Genomic DNA, 23,869 nt, shown 5'->3' with positions numbered 1-23,869 from the left:
CACCGGAAAAAGCACGCATTTGTTAATTTTGAGTCCAGAAATCTTTTGAAATTCTGCTAGTACATTGTGTAGGCACAGAATTCTGTGGGTCTGATATATACAGTAGCAGATCATTTGCATAAAGAGATATTTTCAGTTCAAATCCACTGCATTTTGACAGTGAACAGCCAGTGGCTCGATGACAATTGCAAATAGCAGTGGTGACAGGGGGTATCCTTCTTTAGTTTGAAGAAGTCTGAACTGATGTTGTTAGTGCAAAGTGAAGCTTCTGGACTGGTGTACAGTAGTTTGATCCATGCATAAATGTTCGAGCCAAACCCAAATTTATACAAAGTGGTAAATAGGTAATCCCATTCAACCCTATCAAATGCTTTTTCTGCATCCAAAGATAATACGACCTCCAGAGTGTTAGACTTTATGGGTGAATATATTACATTAAATAGGCGTTGAAGATTGGAAGCCAAAAGTCTACCTTTTATAAATCCGGTTTGGAGATTATCTTAACATCACTATTCAGAAGTGAGATTGGTCTGTATGATGCACACTGTAATAAGTCCTTATTTTCCTTAGGAAAAATGATGTTTGGCAAAAAGGTAGACTTTTTTGTCTCTGGCTTCTATAAATAAGAGGGGAGCTAACTTAACTGAAAATGTTTTTATAAAATTCTTCAGGGTAGCCATCAGGACCTGCTGCTTTGCCACTCTGAAGTGAGTTTTTAGTGTCTGGCAATTCTGAGAGTGTCAGTGGTTTTTTCCAATTCCTCTGCACTTAGAGTATCCAGCTGTGGTATCTGAAATGCATCAATACACACATTAGATCGTGTCTTTTGTCCTTTAAAGTGTGTAGAATACAAGGAAGTTATAGTAGTCCCTAAATGTGTGGATTATATATTCATGGCCAATGATTCTGTCTCCGTCTGTGTTTGTGATTACTGATATTGCATTGCAAACTTCCAGCTTATGGATTTTTTGCACTAAGATCTTGTTAGCCTTCTCTCTGTGTTCTTAGTAATAAAGTCAAGATTTAAAAATGAGCTGTTCGGTTTCTTTTGTTGTCAAGAGGTTGAGTTCTGATTGCAAAGTCTGCCTTTTCCTATGAAGCACCTCATTTGGAGACCTGGCATGTTCTTGATCTATTCTGGTAATTTTACTGATTAACTCTGATACCTTCTTGGTTTAAGACTTATTTTTTTGGGACAGATATGAGATAATGTGTCCTCTTAAAAATGCCTTCAGACTTTCTAAGAGGGGTGTGGCTCAGAAATACTAATAGTGAAGAATCGTGTCATATTTGCAAGACTTAATCGTGGGCAAGAAATTGTTATCTATAAAGAAATAATCAATTCCTGAGTAACAATGATGTACCGGTGAGTAGAAGAAATATGCTCTTAAGTATGGATTTAGTAATCTCCATGGGTCTGATGAGTTATTATCAGTTTAAAACTGTGCAATTATTTTTGCAGTGTTAGATGTTGTCCCCCATGTAGCTGAAGACCTATCCAGGTCTGGATTTAAAACACAAAGTCTCCAGCCATTATAATTTTATGTTAGGAATGGATACAAATATGTTCTGGATGAAGTCTCTATCATCCACATTGGGTGCATAGATATTTATCAAAATCACTTTACAATTAAATAAATTAGCCATAACCATCACATAACACCCTTCAGGGTCTGAAACTACATCTGATACCACAAATGAAATTGTTTTGTGAATTAAGATTCCCACACCTCTTGTATTCTTTGTATAGATGGAGTGGATTATTTGGCCAGTCCAGTCTCTTTGCAACCGAAACTGATTCTTGTTGATTAAGTGAGTCTCCTGTTAAAATACCATCTTTGTGTTTAGACCTGTTAGGTGAGAGAATGCTTTCTTCCTCTTTAGTTCCTGATTGACACCTTTGACATTCCAGCTCACAAAGTTTACTGTTTGGTCATAGAGGCATTTCTTCTGATCTTTTGTTGTCATTTTATAATCTTAAACTAAGATTGTACATTACTAGATATGATCGCTTTAACCTTAATTTCCAATATTGTAAGGAGTTATGGCTATGAAGCCTATTGTTATGTTGGCATTTGTGTTGTTAGCAGAGAGAAGTGGCAGCAACATGCGATCGCCCGCATTCCTTCCACCCTGTGAATATACTTGGGACCCTGAGGGGATCTGGGAGGTTTAGGGCTCCAGAATCTTTACGGAAACTCACTTTCTATTCTCCTTCCTCTAAACGTTTTCCTTCTGAGCTACCAAAGATATTTGGGGTCAAGTTCTCAAAAACAGTTTGCTTTGCCTACGATGAAGACAGGTTTTTCCCTCACTTTTGCGGCATGAAGTTATTTAATTTTGTTTTACCTCTGCTGTTGTTGTTTTCTTAAATCATCTTCCTGGGCTCCTCGCTGTAGCACCGGGATTGTTCCTAGTACTGTTTCTTTTTTTTAGCACATATGGGGTTATAGTGTTCAGTAAAATATGACAGTTCTCTTTATATTTAATCCTGCAGATCCCACTTCCACAGGTGTTTTCTTCCACAAAGGGTTTATTTCTGACGGGACTGCTTAGCATTTAGTTATTTTTCCACACTACAATTTAAGCATGGGGTAGTTACATCAGGAAGGATACTTCAGTCACTTCTTTCCAGTGTGACTTCTCATGTGCCTGTTAAGATTGCTTTTGTCAGAGAATCTTTTCCCACATCCAGAACAGCAATATGGCTTCTCTCCAGTGTGAATTCTAGCATGGGTTTGAAATCTGCTCCTGTCTGAGAATCTTTTGCCACACTCTAAACAACAATATGGTTTCTCTCCAGTATGAATTCTTTTGTGGGTCTCAAAATTGCCTGCTGTTAAGAATTGTCTTCCACATTCAGAACAACAATACGGTTTCTCTCTAGTATGACGTTTCGTATGCACCGTCAGATACCCCCTACTTGGAAATCGTTTCCCACATTCAGAACAGCAATATGGCTTCTCTCCAGTGTGGATTTTTGCGTGAGTTCGAAGACCACTCCTGTCTGAGAATTTTTTCCCACATTCCCAACAACAGTATGGTTTCTCTCCAGTATGAATTCTTTTATGGATGTCAAGACGGTCTTTTCTTGAAAACTGTTTTCCGCATTCAGAACAACAATATGGTTTCTCTCCAGTATGAATTCTTTTGTGGGTCTCAAAATTCCCTGCTGTTAAAAATTGTCTTCCACATTCAGAACAACAATACGGTTTCTCTCCGGTGTGACGTTTTGTATGTACGTTCAGATACCCCCTACTTGGAAATCGTTTCCCACATTCAGAACAGCAATATGGCTTCTCTCCAGTGTGGATTTTTGTGTGCGTTCGAAGACAGCTTCTGTCGGAGAATTTTTTCCCACATTCCCAACAACAATATGGTTTCTCTCCAGTATGAATTCGTTTATGGATGTCAAGACGGTCTTTTCTTGAAAACTGTTTTCCGCATTCAGAACAACAATACGGTTTCTCTCCAGTGTGAACTTTTGTGTGCTCCTTCAAATGGCCCCTATTTGGAAATCGTTTTCCACACTCAGAACAGCAATATGGCTTCTCTCCAGTGTGAATTCTCAGGTGGGTTTGAAGATATCTTTTGTGTGAGAATGTTTTGCCACATTCTGAACAACAATATGGTTTCACCCCAGTATGAATTGTTGTGTGGGCCTGAAAATTCCATCTTGTTGAAAATTCCTTTCCGCATTCGGAGCAGCAATATGGCTTCTGCTTTGCAGGGTTCATCAGATTGCCTTTTGGTTCAGATTGGTCTTTAAAAACGCTCTGCCCCTGGGACACATTCAAAGACCCTGTCTTGTGCACTGGTTGCTGGGTATTAATTGCGTGTGTCCTGGATGGTTTCACAGCAGATCGAGGACTAAACTGCAAAGAGGCTGGTGTCAAAATCTCTGATACATGTGGTGCATCATGAAGTGAGATCCGAGCAGATAAAGATGGCAAAAAGCTTGGACTCTGCTTTGTATCTGCAGAAAGATAAGATAAACACAACTGTAAGTACGCACGTGAAAATCATGAACCAGACCTTTTAGCGCTGCCACATAAATAAAAATATGTTTTTCTGCTGTCGATCGGGTGTTGTGGGGACCTTATTTACAGCCTGAGATTGACTGCGGTGCCCCAGAGGTGGGACTTCTGGTTTCCTTTTTTTTCCATTTTCGGGGACCAATTTGCATAAAGCGGCAATGCCATTAAAAATCGAAAAAAGCAGATCAGCTACTGCATGGGCCATGTCACAAAGTCCAGTAGCTTCTACAGTCCTGTCGTTTATGTGGAAGTAATGCTTTCTGACTGGTGAATTGATTGTTCCGCTATTTCCCACGGACTCGGGTGAGCTATATCGAAGGACTTACTGTTCTGTATCATGGCGCACGACTGACTGTATAGCTTTTATGGTGAAGATTTGATTACTGCTAGGAGTCCGCAATTGGTAGAACCCTTCGTTTCGCCTGCCGGCATCAGGGGTCAAAACTGTGGACTTATTTATAAGCTCTGGAAGGGGAACTGGGGAAGGAATATTCTTATTGTGTATATATATATTGTTATGCACGAGCGTTTAGGGAGCAGCGCGAAATCGCACATCAGGGGACGACGGAACAAAGAGAGAGCGGTTAGTACACTGCCAACAGGAATGACGAGAAAACGCACCCGAAAACCCTAGCCAGCAGAACAATCCACTTCCAGGTTTCTTCCTTCCCTCTGGTCCCCCAATGATGATATCACCACATCCCATCTACCTCAGCGGTTCCTTTCCCAGCATTCCCTTTCCACTTCCGTCCCCACAGCATAAAATGTCTGCCAGTTATCATGTATCTTGTCTATTGTTGGTGTATTTCATGACTGACCATATCTCAAGCAAAACTGGTTCTTAAAGTATACGGGGACAGATTATGTTTGTGCTTCTTTTACAATATATATTTGTATCGTCACGTATAAGGGTTATTTAAGGTTGGGGGCATATGGAAGGGGTTGTTTTCTTTTTTTTTTGAGATGTAATATATTTCTCATTTAATTATAGAAATTGACCATTCATTTTTTTTGTGGACTATAAATGCGCTGGCATCAAGGATGACTGAACATTGTAAAATAAGGGGTATACAGGGGCTTTATTGGGGTGTGATACTGGCCTATCCTTTTATCATCTGCTGCCACTTAGGACAGGTTAGCGGTAGAGATTGTCTCATGTCGGTGTGGTGGGACGACTTGTTACAACCTGACAAGTGGCAGCCATTTACTGTGCATTAGAATGACTCTGATGAGGACAGGCCATTCAGCACAAAAAAGGTTCCCAATTTTCTTTATTTCATCTCTCCAAAGCAACATCAAGTTGAGATTTGAAGATCCCCAAAACCCTGCTCTCTACTGCACAATTTGGTCTCTTATTCTACATGTCTGTGGGTTCTCTGAGTGAACACGAGCAACATTTATTACTATAGAAAACTTCCATACAAATAATGCAACTCGAAATGCTTTACAACATGCGAAGATAAAGATTAGATAGATGTGTAAGGCACTATATAATAGATGTGAAAGGCACTATATAATAGATGGATAAATAGATAGAAAGATAGATAGATGTGAAAGGCACTATATAATAGATAGATGTGAAATGCACTATAAAATAGATGGATAGATAAGATAGATGTGAAAGGCACTATATATTAGATAGATAGATATGAAAGGCACTATATAATAGATGGATAGATATGAAAGGTACTATATAATAGATATATAAATATAAAACCAGAGTCCTTTAATACATAATTCTTTGTCTCTAAATGACAGTCAGTTAGCCAGGGTGGACAGAAATCAAACAAACAATTAAACTGGAGGAAAAAAAAAATCTGCAAGGGTCCCAGGCTAAAAGACCACCCAGCCCCTACTGGGTGTGCTACCTAACATAAATGTTCTTAAGTCATTTATTGTAAAGGTTCATCTTAGACGACTCAACACAGTGGGTCTCATGCCAGGTGGTTGTATCTGCTTTCATTCAAACATCACAGGAAGCTGCAGAGGACTCTGATTGTGTGGCAGTGACACAGAAGAGCCAGAAGAGAATACAGATAAGAGTAAAGATTGAGAAAGATGGCAGGTTCACTGCAGATTATGATGATAATTCTATGCATATCTAGTCAAATGTAACTAAGAAAAAGCCAAATTAAAAAGATGGCCCTCAGTGTTAGCCTGGCATCTCTCTATTGGTACACCACTTCACCACTTCTTTTGGTTCTTGGACTAATAAGCAGGCTGCTGTTAGAAGATCTAAAGTTACAACGTGGAATACAGGGGGACAGGCACTCCAAAATATAGAAAGGAGCAGATTAGTTCCTGCTTTATACACAGTTGGCGGTATTTTAAAGTCAATTTTAAAATACACTGGGAACCAATGCAACAAACTGGGGAGATGTGCTTAGATTTTTTTTCTTTATATGGTTAAGATTCCCACTGCTGCATTCTGAAGGAACTGCAACTGTTAGGCAAGTCCCGTTAGGAGAGTGTGACAATAATCGAGACGATTAAAAACAAAAATGTGAATTTGTTTCTCAGCATCTTGAAATGTTACAAGGGAGTCTAAGTTTTGCAGTGCAACTTAAACGGAAAAATGCCGTTTTTGTAATCTGGTTAAAGTGTGATTTATAGATTAGGACAGAGTTCACGACTTCACCTAAAGTCTTTATACTTCTGCATCTTAATGCAAAGGGGTCAGGTTTACTTCTAATACCCTCATTATTTCCATTGTAATTAATGACTTAGATTTCATTTTATTTTTCCTCATTTAGAGCAAGGAAGTAACAACTCAACCCCTCAGAAATACAAGCCAGACATTGAGTCAGAGAGTCCACAGCACCAGGATCATCAGGTGCTACAGACACAAGTAAAGCCGCATGGCATCTGCATAGCTGTGGTAGTTGGCCTTGTGTTCTGAGATATTCTGGACTGAATGGAGAAGAGAAATTGAAAATAACAGCAGGCCCAGAGTAGATCTTAGTGGTACACCATCTACAATATCACAGATCTCTGAACAACAATCACCACAACTAACAAAGAGTTTTCTACCGGTTAAGTAAGAATGGAACCAATTTAAGACACTGCCGGAGAGGCCCACCCTCTGACTAAAGCGATCTATAAGAATACGGGGGTCTGTGATGTCTAAGGGAACAAGAACAGATATACGACGTCTGTCCATATTAACCTGCAGGTCATTGACAGCTTTAAACTAACTGGTCTAAAACCCGACTGAAACTGAATCAAAAACCGAATGTTAAACATTCATTACAGAGTCCAGATTATTTTTCTTAAGATGGGGTTTTAACTACTGGAGTCATTGGACAGTCTGGGAAGACGCTGTATGTACTGAGGAGTTCCCTACGTCAAGCACACTATCAATTAGCACATCAGAGACGTCTTAGAAAAATCCTGTTGGAACTGGTCAAAGACACACATGGAGGGTTTCAGTTGAGAAATTATTCTACAAAGTTAAAAAAAAAAAATCGATTTCAAAGAATATTTTTTTCCCCTAAAAATAGAGCAAGTTAAGGTTGAACAAGACTGATACTGGAGGGATATATTAAGTTGTTTCTAATATGATTTGATTTCTCTCGATTATAAAAGAAAATCTGGAGATGAGACGAGACTATTGCCAAGAGATTTTTTCAGGTCCCATTCTCCTCTCAACCATTTCTGGTTAACGTCCCACGTCCGCGGTCCTCTCACCTCTCATTGGTGTGAATGCTTTTGTCAGACACACACACACAATTCCTGTGCTCTCAGCTCTTAGAAATTTTTACATTTTCCTCACTTTAAGTTCCTAATAAAAGAAGATGTATGATGTCCAAATTTTATTGAAGAATTTCATCCCGAACGGTTATCAACAGAAGAAATGAGTACACGGGGCAATCCTGGCACCAAGAAATGATGAAGTCAAATGAATTAACACGACAATTGTCGATCGGTTACACGGCAAATTGATTAAATGTGTATCGATAAGACTACGCTGAAACAGTTGCGGAAGATGAAAATATCAACTCAGTAGTTACCACTGTGTGAAGCTGGGACACACTGCTACCCACCAAAAACGGTATCTTTATGGTTTAATTGGCTTGAGAAAATATTCCCTAAACTATCACCTGTATTACCTTGATGAATTCATTTTCCATTTTCTAACCTGCTTTTAGCCCTGAACAGGGTCACGTGCTGCTCTCATTAACACTGCCACGCCGTCACTTATGGGCCACATCTCACTCAGTGTTAGAAAGTCTATTTACCTATCACTGATAAGATTGTTAATGTAATGTTATAATGTGACCTTGAGAGATACCCTGGACACAGTGGCTGCCCTTAAAACAAAAGTGATCAAAGCACATAGAAACTCTCCCTGGTTTAATGAGAACACTCGAGCTCTTAAATTAGAGTGTTGAAAACTGGAGCGCAGCAACAAAACCACAGGACTTTCAAATTGCCTGGACAGAGAGTGTTAATAAATATAAAAAGCTCTCTTTAAAGCTCGCTCAGAATACTATTCTACAATAACAGATAGCAATAAAAAAAATCCTCGGGTACTGCTTACAACAGTGGCTAAATTAACAAATGGGAATTCAGATCAACAGTGCAAAATACCAACAAACATTAGCAGTACAGACTTTATGAACCTCTTCAATGAGAAAATTAAAAATACTAGGGGCCTCCGCCCCCTGCTCGCTTTGCTTGCCAACCCCTGTGTTTAGTTAATCTGATATACAATTTTAAAATCTTTTTTTTCTCTTTGGAATTGTTTCAATTTCCTTATTTGCACTTTTACTTTAAAGCTTCATTAAAAACAATATTTGGAATTACCTTTTCTTCAAGATCGCATTGAATGTTGATTCCATTTTTGGACTTGCATTGTGACAATGCAACGTATAACTGCCCGTGAGTTCATATTGTTTCTGTTTCTCTAATAAATAAACCAACTTTTTCTAATGGTTGTCCCTGTGATTTGTTAATTGTCGGAGAAAAAGCTATTCTCACAGGAAATAGTAAACATTTTAATACGAATGGCATATCAAGATCTCCTTTGGTGTCTCATGTTATTATTCGCGGAATATATACATTTACCTTTCTTGTCGCCTGTTAAAATTTGCATCGCTTCTCCATGATCATAAATATACACCTGACCGAATTGTGTATTCTTTGAAATTCAACTTGTCGTTGCTTTAACTGTTGTGGGACCACAGATTCTCATAGTGTATGATCCATTATTGTGTAAATCTACATTTTGTGCATTGAATGATGCGAAGGCGAAAAGACTTGGTTTTCTGCTCTTTGCCTTCTATTTCTGACCTCGCTTTGTCCTGCTATTTTTTTCAATGACACCTGGTCCTGATGATTCATTTCCTTTTGTTTGCACCAATGTGATCTTTACTCTCTTTTTTTTTTTGATACTGTAGTAACTGACGTACAGTGCATCCGGAAAGTATTCACAGCGCATCACTTTTTCCACATTTTGTTATGTTACGGCCTTATTCCAAAATGGATTAAATTCATTTTTTTCCTCAGAATTCTACACACAACACCCCATAATGACAACGTGAAAAAGTTTACTTGAGTATTCACAGCCTTTGCGCAATACTTTGTCGATGCACCTTTGGCAGCAATTCCAGCCTCAAGTCTTTTTGAATATGATGCCACCAGCTTGGCACACCTATCCTTGGCCAGTTTCGAACAATTGTGCAAGTATGCATTGAGTTGAGAGAGTAAGGATGTACATATGGACAAGAATATTGACATGTAAACATAACATTGTGGGCATGAGAAGTAGCCGGGGAGATTAAATGGGGCAGAGAAATTTGTGGAGAAGACAGTCCAGTTCAGAGGGGACAGCTTGGGGGAAGAGAAGGCCAGAAGGTATTGCATTGCATCTTTGTGGACCTGGAGAAAGGATAGGATATGGTGCATCGAGAGGAGTTGTGGTATTGTATGAGAAAGTCGGGAGTGGCAAAGAAGTATATAAGAATTGTACAGGATATGTACGAGCGAAGTGTGACCGTGGTGAGGTCTGCGGTAGGAGTGACGGAGGTGGGATTACATCAGGGATCGGCTCTGAGCCTTTTCTTATTTGCAGTGGTGATGGACAGGTTGACAGACGAGATTAGACAGGAGTCCCCATGGACTGTGATGTTTGCTGATGACATTGTGATCTGTAGCGATAGTAGGGAGCAGGTTGAGGAGACCACCTAGAGAGGAGAGGAATGAAGGTCAGTAGGACCACCAAGACAGAATACATGTGTGTAAATGAGAGGGAGGTCACTGGAATGGTGAGGATGAGGGGAGTAGAGTTGGTGAAGGTGGATGAGTTTAAATACTTGGGATCAGCAGTATAGAGTAATGGGAAATGTGGAAGAGAAGTGAAGGAGAGAGTGCAGGCAGAGAGGAGTGGGTGGAGAAGAGTGTCAGGAGTGATTTGTGACCGACGGGTATCAGTAAGAGTGAAAGGGAAGGTCTACAGGACGGCAGTGAGACCAGCTATGATATATGGGCTGGAGACGGTGGCACAGAAGACAGAGCTGGAGGTGGCAGAGTTAAAGATGTTAAGATTTGTATTGAGTGTGACGAGGGTGGACAGAATTAGAAATTAGGACATTAGAAGGTCAGCTCAAGTTGGACAGTTTGGAGGCAAAGTCAGAGAGGTGAGATTGTGTTGGTTTGGACATGTGCAGAGGAGAGATGTGGGGTATATTGGGAGAAGGATGTTAAAGATAGAGCTGTCAGGGAAGAAGAGAAGAGGAAGGCCTAAGAGAAGGTTTATGGATGTGGTGAGAGAGGACTTGAAGGTGGTTGGGGTGTGACAGAGCAAGATGTAGAGAACAGGAAGATATGGAAGAAGATGATCAGCTGTGGCAACCCCTAATGGGAGTAGCCAAAAGAAGATCACACGCAAGAACTGGTGTAGCCAGGAGACTGAAGCACTTACCAATGACCTTGGGTCCAAATACCTGCAGTGTTAGTGCAGATGGATGACACTTACAGACACAGTGGAGCCAGCCATCTGGTTGACAGTGAACATTCTAGAAGCACAGAGTCTGTTCTGTAGCTTTCTAGGGAGCTTGGACCAGTGGCTGAGCATGCCACAATGGGGGACTATGAAAACCGGCCACAAGAGATAAGGTTCCTGCTGTTTCCCACAGAAGGTGGTGAAGGCGAAGTACAACCAGCGTAAGGAGGACATTGGGTGGATGACAGGAGCTGGATGGAAAGGATGATGCCACTGCACATGGCAAAGTGGAAGAGGAAGCAGGAACATGACGCTTGGTGTTGGGGGGGTTTGGGAATCACGATAAGGTGTACGATTAAGAACTATCAGTGAGGGGACAACACAAAGTTAGACGTGGCTTGTTCTGGTGTTTAACAGCATATTTGTTGATGTAGGTGGCGGGGAGGTTTGCATAGTCAGGATAGGATTTAGTGATTTGCCTGTTCGGTTTTCTGATGATAACCAACAAGCTGTCTGAGGGCTGAGACCTGCACATCCTATGTGGCGTCAGTGTCTTGTGTGTGCTGGTCTTTTCCATTGCCATCGTCATTACAGTACTCATTACAAGCAATAAAAATGGATACATTCTTTACTGCAGTCACACTGTTCTGTAATTTTAAAAAGACCCCTTGCTGCCTTGCAACTTAAGAGCCATTTAACAGACACTACACACATGAGCGACAGCCTGGTAACAATCCAGAAATTAACAAAAATTCAAGAAGATGGCATAATCAATAGAAACACAATAGGATACGCGATAGTCTAGAAAATAAACAACAACGTCAAGCATGGAGTTTCGATGTTCATACCCAGCTGGATTCTTGGAAGTTTGCAGAACAGCAAAATCTATGAGGTCTGCCTCAAGTACATTTTTAACATTTTAAAATGAAAGATAGCATATAAATAAGAAACAGTGTGTATGTGTAATTCTTAAGGTTCAGGACTAATTCTCAGTGTTGCCATTATTATTTTCTAATGTTAAAAAATAGTTACATGAAAATGCATGCTAAAGTGCTGGCTGAGACGATTGTGAGTTTGCCTCACCCAACATGCCAGGTATGAACAGCGCGATCATATTAAAGATGTCACGAAACAGATAGAAAAAACAGCTAAAGAGACATACTGGTGGAGTCCCAGCAAAAGGGGCTCCAGTTAAAGAGGGGGTACACTTGAGTAATCAAGATATTGAAAGGGCTTTATATTACCTAAAAATTAATTGTTTATTTTTTTATACTTAAACTAGGGGGTTCGCTCACAAGGGCCTACGCTACGCACCAGCCACTACGCATCTCTGCCACTCGTGTTGTGAAGAGGGGGGCTGAACGCACCCCAAGGAGATGTTGGTCGCTCCTCTGAAAACCCCCTCTTAAATGGTGAGACAATGGGAAACAAATACAGTTTCTGACCTCCTCTTTGCTCGAGGAGGAGCTGCTCCTGCTCCTCGCACGGCGCTTTGAACATTTAAAAGCCTGTACGGCGGCTATCCTACTCTTTGTCTTTTATTTCCGGCCCACGGGTGTGAGGTTTTTTTTAATTTATAATTTAAAAAACAGAATAAGAATCTGAAAATCTTAACAACATCACATTAAAGTTTAATAAATTCTGAAAACAATGATACCAAACATATATATGCAGGTTTTAAAACAAGCCCAATTTAATATGTGACAAAAAAGTGACATAAAAATGTCACATAAAATCATTGCACTTTTAGGCTTAGGATTTTATATATATATATATATTATATATATATACTGTATATACTAGCCATGTGCGCCCAACTACATTGCGCGTGTTAAAGTTGTCTGTGAAGGGCTCCCTGTTTAAACGCTGCCAGTCGTGAACTGGGCCCTTCATAGCACAGCATTATGATTTTTTATATGGGAAACAACATTACAAAAGAAAACCCTTGGACATTGATTCGATAAGAACGACCTACTCGGAATCACTGTCTGAATAGTAAATTATGTGGTGGTGTAGGAGCATTTCTGCTTCAGTCCGTTCACAGTCCGTCTCGTTTTCACGATGCTGTCGTTTCCTCTCACGATGTCTTCTCAACCTTTCTCCAATATCACAGGTTGCTTTGTAGCAATCCAAAGAGTAAGGCAATATACACGGAGCAATGGTTATAAAAGGGGGACACATACAGTAGGTATCCAGACTCTTTAAAGCATAAATAGGGATCACTTCACTGACATGTGAGCAAGCCACGGTACAACTGTGAGACGCGCAGCACTCGCCGGCTACAACGTAACAATAATAATTTCCGGAATGTGCTGTTACGTTGTCATTCATTTTACCCACAGTCTTCCTTTCATTCATATGTTACGTAGGCACGTACCTTTTATCTTCTGCAATCTCATTCTCTAACCAGGCCTCAGGAGCTAACCAGCGTAACACTGTCAACCACCCCTTGCGTTATTCCGGCACATTGTTGACATCCGTGAGTAACAACAACGTACTAAACTGGAAGGTGGTCTACACATGCGTAGAATTCGTGGACAAACAAAGATGAAGATCTAAATGAAGATCTCTTTAGTTAATTTAAAGCACAACAATTTGTTTAGTTTGAATGTCTGTGTTTTGAGGTGTGACTGGCGTACTACAGTCTTCAGTAGTATAAGCCTGGAGGAGATTCTTAATGCAATGCCTATGTTTTAGCTGTCTCTCTACTGCCTTCTAGTGCTTCTTCTTCTAATTCATTCACGGACAAACAAAGATCAAGATCTAAGATTTATATATATATACATACAGATAGATAGATAGAGAGACAGTAGATATCCGGGCGACACGGCGACGCAGTGGTAGCCAGTAAGGAGACCTGGGTTCACTTCCTGGGTCCTCCCTGCATGGTGTTTGCATTTCCTCCCACAGTCCAAAGACATGCAGGTTAGGTGCATTGGCGATTCTAAATTGTCCTTAGTGTGTGCGTGTGTGTTTGTGCATGTGCGTGGTGGGTTGGCACCCTGCCCGGGGTTTGTTTCCTGCCTTGCGCCGTGTGTTGGCTGGGATTGGCTCCAGCAGACCCCCCCGTGACCCTGTAGTTAGGATATAGCGGGTTGGATAATGGATGGATGGAGTAGATATTCTTACTTAAAGGATTGTATTACAGATAACAGATGTGAAAGCTGTTCTGATATGACAGGTTTTGACATTTTACAACAACAAAAGTTTCAATCCAGGGTGTGTCGACTTTTTGGTTTTTTCTCCCGCATGTTCATGTTTAGGTGCCACTTACCTTCTCCAGACTGATCTGTTGATGATGAGTGACCTTCAACTGTTCCACTTGAGATGTCCTCAGCGGTCTTTGTGTCTAAATAAATATCAGACTTCACAGGGACAGGATGCTTCTGAACGGCACAATTTCTCCTCAGATCGGAGACTAATCCCGTTACTCCTTCATCTGGACACCCTGACTGAAGGTCTTCTTCCTTGACCTTGTCTATTGCTTTATGTCCCTGCATACTGCAGATGACAGGCTTCTCCTCGGTCTCTTCCTTAATTACCATGGAGACCAGTTCGTAATCATCATCCTCCTCCTCCTCCTCCTTAGGGTGCAAATGTTCCCATTCACAGTCCTCTTGCTTAATATTAAGGGCCCTTTCCTCCATTTCAGCCTGGCACGTCTCCTCTGTCACATCCATCTAAGAGTTACAAGAAAGAGCAGCTTCTTCTCTGTGGAAAGAAAAGGATTCAGTTCAGCTAGGGGAAGAAACAAAAGGGACCTGAGCAAACTGCAGTCTCTCTTTAACGCACCTCCTTCATAATGTCGGTGGCAAACGGTTTGGAGATACCAAGGTCTCGTATGGGGGTATCGATAGGGGTACGTGGAATAAATCACAAATAAATTAGAATAAATTATGAATTAGTGTCTCAGAGAATAGATCTCATTTTGGAGTAATCAGGTGGATAGAACTGGCGAGCTTGTTGGGCGAAACGGCCCGTTCTCCTCCCAGTTGTACTAAATTTGGATTGCTAGACAGGATGATTTTGAAGCGATACACTCGTTAAAGCTGAAGACAACTGGGCTGGTTTGTCTTCATTTAAGGTCACAACAGAAATGAATAGTCCCACTGTAGATGGTGTCGAATCTGCTGGGTGACAAAGCTTTACCAGTTTGCTTTGTTTGAGCTTATGTAAATAAAATGCATAATTATTATTACTAGGGGCTCCACCCACTGCTCACTTCGTTTGCCCACCCCTAAGGGTGGCGCTGGGCACCCGCTATCTAGCAGCTGAGCCACTCATTTGGGTGCTCCTCCATTAGAGGGAGAGATGGTTTACAGAAGAGTATGGAGGGGTGCAGGAGGAAGACGGTTTGGTCCTTAGTTATTATAAGAAGAAAATCAGCTACTTGAGTATTTCATTACAACTGTTAAATACCAATGAATAATAGAATGTATAAAAAAGTAAATCGTAATAAAAAAGTAAATAAGAAATTAAATTACATTAACGGCTCGTCAAAAAGAATATTATTTATTACTGTATCCTTAGACATTCTGTAAATGTTGCATTTCTGTTTGCATATTATTTGGGATATTTTCCTCTTTCTCGTTTATTGGACGATTCTCTTTGTTCTTGATTTTCGTGATATGCAGCTCTTTTCTGTTCATTTTCCTTATTTCTACGTTCATTATCCGCTCTTGTTCTATTGCGATCTAAAATTTGTGGTTCTTGAATTGCTTTCCTGCCTTGCCATTGTAACCGACTGCATTGAAGGGCGAGCTGGCAGCACCGAGAATGTCACGGAGAGAGGATGTGCGCAGTAGGAGTAATGATTGGGCGAGCGGTGTGGAGGGGCGTGGTCAAGGCTGAATAACATGGGCATGAACACTTTAACACAACAGAGAAATGAGTCTTATTAACGTGCAGTGTGGTGCACCTGAAAGAGAAGCCTGCATAGAAACAAGATTGTAACTAGAAGAGGTTCTTCTAACCAAAAGTCTCTCCTTTCACCAGAACCAATAGCTACAAATAAATAAATACCACAGTCGGAGAACAAAGCAAAGATTCAATCAAACTGCAAAATGCTTTTGAGTAAACAGGAGGCTCTGAGCAAATGACAACTGTTTGGATTCCCAGAACTGTTAACTCCAGTGGAGCCTCGAATAGATCAAAACATGAGGTGGAGTGCACAGTTTCACGATCTGAGCTCTACTGCTTGAAGCTTTTGATCCAGGCGGTGAAAGACTGTCTACCAAATCCTCAAGTCTGTTCTTTTGGGGTATGACGGAAACCCCAGCAGGCCTGCTGTGCCAAGAAGGGCACCCTGGACATCTCGAGTTGCTGCAAGGTGGCTTTTAGGGAAGGGAGATGGTAGTGGATGCACACTCAGGTTTTGATGGCCATTGTAAACACCCTCTGCAGTGCCACCACCCAGAATAAGCACCACCGGCCAAAACCAGTGAGGAATTCTATTTCTACTAGAGTAGGGGAGAAGCCACAAATTGGCAAATGGGACTCCCAACTCTATCTCCTCAGGTTTCCTGGCCACAGCACATTACTGGGAACTGAGATTTGATCTAAATGGGCAACTCAGGCTCCCAAAACAGTTAGAGAGACTGGACCCTGATTTGCTCTCCAAGCTGGTTAGACTTATGGAATTTACTGCTACATGGGAGGATTGGATCCAAGAGGCCAATGAAAGGCAGAAAGCAAGATATGGGAGAATAAGCAACAACTGTGGTGAAGGAGGCTGCAGGGGGTTCTCTGGCCAGTCCTTCTGCAAGAACCTTACCACCCTTGGCATGTGTGGGAGCGACAATAAAACGGCCACGGAGGCCACCAAAGCAGCATCAAGTTGGCTGTGCATTAGGAGAGGAGAGGGCAACCTGGGCACAAATTAGGGCTCAATCAATGCCGGCTGGTTCACCAGGGTAAGGGTGGCAGAAGCTTTGGGTCTTTCAACATCAGATGACCCCAGAAACATCACTAAAGATGTGTCCCAGTTTGCATCGCAAGTTGTGCCAAGCAGAGCAAAATTTTGAAGTTTTTTTTAAAGTAAAGATGACTTCTTCCTGAGATAATTACACATTATACATTGAAAGATGAGCACACGTGGGTCACAACCCAAACAGATCACTGAATGGCTGGACATTCCCTTTGACCCAGCCAGGCAAGGCAGTTGCTGTTTGTGGAGGACCAGACAAGTTATGTCAGATGTGCCCCAGATACTTACTCACTACACTCACATGCTATTCTCCATTCATGCCTCCCCTTTATGATGCGGAAAAAAATCATATTGGTGATCGATGAAGCGTCATCAAAATGCCACGCAGGTGCCCCCTTTAAAAGGAGGCATCGGCCCAATACTGACGGCTGGGTGAGCAGTCCTCGCCAGGATAGCAAACTAATAAAGAGCCAAGAGAAAGAGCTTCAGTGCATACAATATGAGCCATCGTGTTATAATCATTATGACTATCCACGTGCTAGTTATGGGACCGTCTCTACAGCGAACTGAATGAACAAAGAACCCTAAAAAATCAAAGCTCCGTTACTCGGTGGAACGCCCACTTCGAGAAAGACGCTGAAGCGGTCGACCCCCGGTGGCTAACCGAATCTGATCGAGTGGCGACGTGATGTAACGTAACGTAACGTAAGACTAACATTTCATCTCGCTACATACTGCAGAAAAAATTAACTAGGCCAACGAGAAATGGTATTTAAGTGGTCTATACACGCAATCTGATCGATGTGCTTCACATTTACTATATCTAATATGTAAAAGAAATTGGACAAAGTGAAGGAAAGACGAGCGGGGTGGACACGCGGACATTGAGCAAGATTCGATTCGCGTTCGAAAAATTAAAATAACGAAAGGGCGTAAGAAACAAATGTAGCGCTGGGATCCGAAAGTAAAGAAGCCGAATTCTGCTTACTTACAGTAGCCGCCTCTCCGTCGATAAGTGCGAAGAAGCCCGACAGCCTCTCCTTCAAATTGTTGTATTTACTTCCTGATTTTTCTTTGACAAATCGCAACGAATGTTGACTTGCTTAGCAACCAATCAGCAGCGACTTTGGGGTTTCTCTCCGCCCGGAAGTTCGTGTCAGAAGTAGGCGGGAGGCCGTGACGTCAGAAGGAGGAAATGCCAGTCTTTCCCTAAGCTTGGACGAGAAAAGGAGCAGCGCCTGGAGCGGCGGTTTAGCGGTAATCAGATCATCTTCAGATATGGGGGTAAGTGAGTAGAATTCGGGGATTTTACTCCCTGAACTGAGAGGCATATACGGGTTTTTTTTTGTTCGTTCGGTCTTTTCTTTTTTCGTGCGCTGACTGAATTCATCGGTACGTCCGTGGGTCCTCCCCGTTCGTTGTCTTCCTAATAATAATAAAGGGGTCGAATGCAATTGATTACTGATGTGTGCAACCGAATCTATTTAACCCGTTTATCTTAATTATTGTATTTTAAACACGCTGATATTATTAAAAATGATAAGGCGCTTCCTTTGTCCGGTGCTCTAGAAGCTCCGCTTGACAGACATTTTAAGGACACGAGCGCCCCATCCTTAAAGGATTTGAAATGTGTTTGAGTTTCGTGTCCATTACTGTGAACAATTCTGTGCTACTTAGTTTTAGGGCTTTCCTCATTTCGAATTAGCACCTTTCATAATTATCGGTTTTAATGGTGTTGGGCGAATCTTTACTTATATTTATATATATATTTCCCGTTTGCCTCGCGCTGTCAAAAAAGATCAATAGGAGTGAATAGCGTAGTAATTTAAGATATATTTTATTAAGTCTTGGCGTTTTCAGTTGATAATTTAGCTTATCACGTTTTACCATTCTGTAATGAACCTGCATGAACAGGTGGAGTTTGACATTTAGGCTCAGGAGGCTCGACGAGCCATAACTAATTATTTATATTTTTCGCGAATCTCGCCTTTATTGCAATATATTTAAATTTGCCGGGCAATGCAGTTGCTAGGAATTTCTCTTAGTGTGACATGATAAGAGGATTGTGGCAAAGTTGGATGCCATCATGAAAATAGCCCCCGATCCCCCTCCAGGAGTCACTCGCTTGAGAACTTCATTCCACCACTCTATGCTAAGAAGCACCTCTGGGGGTCTCTTCTGCCCACTGCTATCGGGCAGTTCGCTTGCTTCAACCCGATGTACTCATCAAGGTTATTTTTTATTGATTGATTGATTGCCTATGGGCGGCACGGTGGCGCAGTGGTAGCGCTGCTGTCTCGCAGTTAGGAGACCCGGGTTCGCTTCCCGGGTCCTCCCTGCGTGGAGTTTGCATGTTCTCCCCGTGTCTGCGTGGGTTTCCTCCGGGTGCTCCGGTTTCCTCCCACAATCCAAAGACATGCAGGTTAGGTGGATTGGCGATTCTAAATTGGCCCTAGTGTGTGCTTGGTGTGTGGGTGTGTTTGTGTGTGTCCTGCAGTGGGTTGGCACCCTGCTCAGGATTGGTTCCTGCCTTGTGCCCTGTGTTGGCTGGGATTGGCTCCAGCAGACCCCCGTGACCCTGTATTTGGATTCAGCGGGTTAGAAAATGGATGGATGGATGATTGGCTATATTGTTTGTCCTGTGAGTCTGTGTTGTTTTTTTTTTATGTTTCTGCTTCAGTATGCATTTGAACTTCCCTGTGGAATTAATAGTTTAATATACATGTGAAGAGTTATTATTATGCATATACATAACCAGGTATAATACGATACATGACACGGTCACAACATGGTATATAGTAAACGCAGATATGTAAAACAATATATAGTAAAGTAGAATTGCTTTCCTGCAGTTATTAGGTAAGTCCTGTTTAAAATATACACAGTTTATATTGAATGGAATGAGGAAGACTCCGATGAATAAGAGTGACTGCAGTAGAGAAGAAACTGTTTCTATGTCAAGATGTTCTTGTCTTTAGTGACCACAAATGTTTCTGTGATGGTAGAAACGGAAAGAGATGCTTGCCCGGGTGAGTGCAGCCTTTGTCGTATATTTCAGGACCTCAATGGAGTTCGGTGTTTTCTGCTGTCCAGATAGCAGGCTGCAGTTTGTGTGAAGAGTGAGCAGCTGCATTGCTATACCAGGCAGTTGTGGAGAACGTGAGGAGGCTTTCAGTGACCACTCCGATAAACTGGGCCAGCATGAATTGGGGCAATTTAAGTTGTTTAAGTTGGAAGAGACCATAATAAGATATCGATAAGACCAGTTATGATTTCATCCCAGTTCATTTTGTGATAGAAATGTAAATGGCTCTGCCCTGGTGACAGTGACAACATTTATAACTCGGACCGTAGGAGGAGAGAGGTGTCTCCTAAAATCCACAGTCATTTTATTTTCGACTGCTTTCAGGGAGTTCAAATCAATATTGTTGAGGGTTCTGGTCCACTAGGGGGCACTTCATAGACACAAGACCCGGGTGCAAATGCTGGGTTTATTTGAAAAGATTTCTTTCTAATAATAAGCACAACACTCTTCTTCCACTCCTCCGGGCCATTTTTTTTCTTTCTTCCACCCGACTCCAGCTCGCCAGGATGAGACTGAGAGGCTTCTATTATCCTAGACCTGGGAGTATTTCTGGTGGTAGGACATAGTCCATTGGAAGCACTGCCAGGTCAAGCAGAAGTCTGTGAATGCAGGGCTCTCAAATACCCACAGCACTCCCTGACGTCAACCTCAGAACCCAACAAGGCCACCCCATGGGACTACAGTTTCCAGCATGTCTGTTTTGTAAGGACTGCCCAGGGGTGCTGCCACCTAATGTGTTGGGTGAACATATAGCCAGGACCAGTTGTCTCTCCCCTGTCTTTCCATCACACTGGTCTCCTGACCAGGTATTATTCCTTAGCCCAACCCTGCCAGGATGCTGGCATACCCACTTCATGTCTGGCATCATCTGCTATCTTCCTGCCTAAGGCAGGGAACACCTTGCCACTCTTCCTGTCCACTTGCCACCTGGGCCTTCCAGCCAGGTAAGGGACGGGAGTCTGTCTATGTGCCTCATCCCTTTCTGTGATCAGGCCAGTCAGGGTGGTGTGACCAGCAGACTTCAGCAGTTTAACAGATGGGTCACTGAAGGTGCAGTCGTTGGTGCACAGAGAGAAAAAGAGAGCTGGCAGAACACAACACTGAGGTGGACCTGCTGCTCGGGCATTTGCTCATCTTCAGTGTCTAAGGTTTGTTACTTAGAAAGTCGCAGATCTAGAAATAGATGGCACAGTCCACGTTCATACTGAGAAGTTTGCTGTGGAGAAGCTCTGGTATGATTTTATTAAATTGAACGCCACAAGTAAGATCAATGGCGTAAGTAGCTGGAGAGTCTAAATGCTGCAAGAGGTAGTGGAGAGCCGTGTTCAGTGCGTCTGCAAACGGATCTGTTAGCACGGTGAGCGAACTGAAGTGGGTCGAGGAGAGCATTTGTGACAGATTGTAGATGCTGAAGAATAAGACCGACCTTCAAATGACTTCATAGTTACAGAGGTCTGTGCTGCTAGCCCACAATTAGTGACCGGCCGATAGGTCGATAGCACAGTAAACTGTACTTTACTGTTCATATCATAGTGTGTGTGTGTATATTTATTTATCTGGTTATTTATGTATATATTTATTCAAAGTGCTTATTTAATATCTGTCTGTCTATCTACCATATAGTGCCTTTCTTATCTATCTATCTACCTATCATATAGTGCCTTTCACATATCCATCTATCTATTAATTATATAGTGCATTATGAGTCTGTCTGTCTGTTATATAGTGCCTTTCTTATCTATCTATCAAACTATATAATAGATGGATAGGGCACTATATGATAGGTAGATAGATAAGAAAGGCACTATATGATAGACAGACAGACAGATTATCTATATATTATATAGTTTATCTATCTATGTATTATGTAGTGCATTATCTATCTGTCTGCCTGTCTGTCTATTATATAGTGCATTTCTTATTTATCTATCTCTATCTATCTATTTATCAAACTATATAATAGCTAGATAGGTAGGGCACTATATGATAGGTAGATAGATAAGAAAGGCACTATATAATAGATAGATAGATAGAGATAATCTATTATATAGTGCATTATCTATCTATCTATCTATCTATCTATCTATCTATCTATCTATCTATCTATCTATCTATCTATCTATCTATCTATCTATCTCCATTAAAAAACACCCGTTCCAGTATAACATTTTTAAAATCAATATGGGTGTGTTCAGTAAAACCTTTGTTGTTCTTCCTCTCTCAGAATAAATTGCAGTTGATACCAGTGCAGTATTTTGTGTATCCAATAAAAGTAGCAGCATGTGCACAGATGGATGTTGGACAGGACTGTGTGTACAGCTGATTTAACACTAGAATTGGCAAAAGCCTATGAAAAAACCTCGTATATCCATCCCACCTTAAATCCCTTCGCACCTCTCTGTCGGCGTCTTTTGTCTTGTAAATGTGTCGATAAGCAGCAGATAGCCTGCTATTACATCCCCCCAGCTCTGCACAGTTTTCTCAGCTCAGGTCTGTTTACCTACATGTCAGTTGCTTAGTGTTGTATAGATTGAGTAAATACTATATCGTTATTTGGAACACGTGCATTTCATGTGTGTTCTGTGTCTACAACAATCTACGTAAACATATCGTTAAAACAGAAACGTTTTTCAAGTTTTAGTAATAATTGACAAAATGTAGACTGGAAGTGTATAATGTGTCTAAATATCAAGTAAACACTTTCACAAAAGGTACAAATATAACAGAACAAGTGTGCTTCTATTCAAGGATATAACTGCAGAAAAAGAACCCGCGTTAGGGTGCGACATTCACACCCCTTTGATACGACTGCTTTGGTGGCGTAACTAGTTGCTGACTAGTAATCAAAGGGTCACGGGTTCAATCCCCGACTCTGTTTTGAGAAGTGAGCTGCTCTTATTCTTTCTATTTTTAGAATGAAAACATACCTTTGATTTGAGTCCGTAACAGCTGGTGTAAATGTACGGTACTTGTAAAGGTTAGCGTTGTTCTTTTTTTTTTTTTTTGTATTCAGTTTTATTTTCCCAGTTACATTCACACTCCCTCCCGATCTGACACTGCTGTTCTCATGTAAGGATGTGTTATAGCAGAGGTGAACTCGGATGATGATGAGGGTTCTACACCGGAGAAAGAATGCACGTCTCATTAAGGAGAAAGAAACAACTAAGGGGTCTGAGTCACGTCAGTTAAAACGAAGGCCAAACAAGTGAATCAGCAGCAAAAATGGCTCACTAATTAAGAAGATGATTAGAATGAAAAACCTGTAGCCGGTGTGGCCCACCAGGACTGGAGTTGGACACCCCTGATCTACACCGAAATATAAAGGTTTGAAAAGAAACCTACAAGTAGATCGGGCGCGGTCAGGGCAGGTGTCTCACTGGTTACTGGTTTAAAATGAGTGCATACGTTTGATGTGTTACCGCGATGCAAAGAGAAAAAGACGTAATGGATGGTCATCTAAACTGAGAGCCCAGTGGTGTAGTGAAAGGAAAACTTAAAATAGAGAAGCAGAGGATGGTGTTTTATCAAAAAACATATCTGACATTTTCAGCTTAAAATATAAATAAATAAAGTGATGAATTGAGTGAGGCACACATACTGCTGTTCAGATGAAGGAGCCTGACCTTCGAGATTGTCAGGAAAAGGCCACCTTAGCAGCAATGTCCAGTCTTATAAAAACGTACACAACGAGGCGCCAAGCAACACCAAACCTGAGTGAAAGAATCCCTGTCAACTCTTTTTAAGTGTTCTGCAAGACGCGCAAACATTTTGAATACATTTTAACTTGATAAACGAGCAGTACGTCTATGCATTGTCTGCCGAGCGTCACGTGATCACAACTGAGCCGATGGTTTTTCTCCTTCTGCAGGATTGTGGGT

General features: G+C 41.5%; 2 protein-coding genes across 3 annotated transcripts in view; one reads left to right on the top strand and one right to left on the bottom strand.

The window, feature by feature from the left end:
• Positions 1-1,918: 1,918 nt before the first annotated feature.
• LOC120539092 (gastrula zinc finger protein XlCGF57.1-like) lies at positions 1,919-17,972 on the bottom strand. 2 transcript variants are annotated; one of them, XM_039768843.1, is made up of 3 exons: positions 17,899-17,972; positions 14,255-14,691; positions 1,919-3,976 (listed from the first exon to the last, which is right to left on the bottom strand). In XM_039768843.1, exons 2-3 carry the CDS (start codon positions 14,658-14,660, stop codon positions 2,622-2,624), a joined length of 1,761 nt encoding a protein of 586 aa, XP_039624777.1. In that variant the 5' UTR covers positions 14,661-14,691; positions 17,899-17,972; the 3' UTR covers positions 1,919-2,621. The 2 variants fall into 2 exon arrangements, with proteins under 2 accessions (XP_039624777.1, XP_039624778.1); XM_039768844.1 differs by having other exon boundaries at positions 17,895-17,966.
• Positions 17,973-18,088: 116 nt separating this feature from the next.
• The window catches only part of LOC120539105 (oocyte zinc finger protein XlCOF6-like), a 52,197-nt gene continuing 46,416 nt past the window's right edge, over positions 18,089-23,869 (top strand). Inside the window, exon 1 of the mRNA XM_039768869.1 lies at positions 18,089-18,190. The gene's annotated coding sequence lies outside the window, so the exon portion shown is untranslated. The remainder of the gene's footprint in view (positions 18,191-23,869) is intronic.

The sequence above is a fragment of the Polypterus senegalus genome, chromosome 11 (assembly GCF_016835505.1).
Source record: "Polypterus senegalus isolate Bchr_013 chromosome 11, ASM1683550v1, whole genome shotgun sequence".
In the NCBI taxonomy this organism is placed as follows: domain Eukaryota; kingdom Metazoa; phylum Chordata; class Cladistia; order Polypteriformes; family Polypteridae; genus Polypterus; species Polypterus senegalus.
This window is presented reverse-complemented; position numbering and strand designations above follow the sequence as displayed.

Coding starts and splice junctions, on each gene's coding strand:
- LOC120539092 (XM_039768843.1), bottom strand. CDS start 14,660: ATGGATGTGACAGAGGAGACGTGCCAGGCTGAAATGGAGGAAAGGGCC. Junction 3,977..14,254: donor AACAGATCAGTCTGGAGAAG/GTAAGTGGCACC, acceptor ATCTTTCTGCAG/ATACAAAGCAGAGTCCAAGC.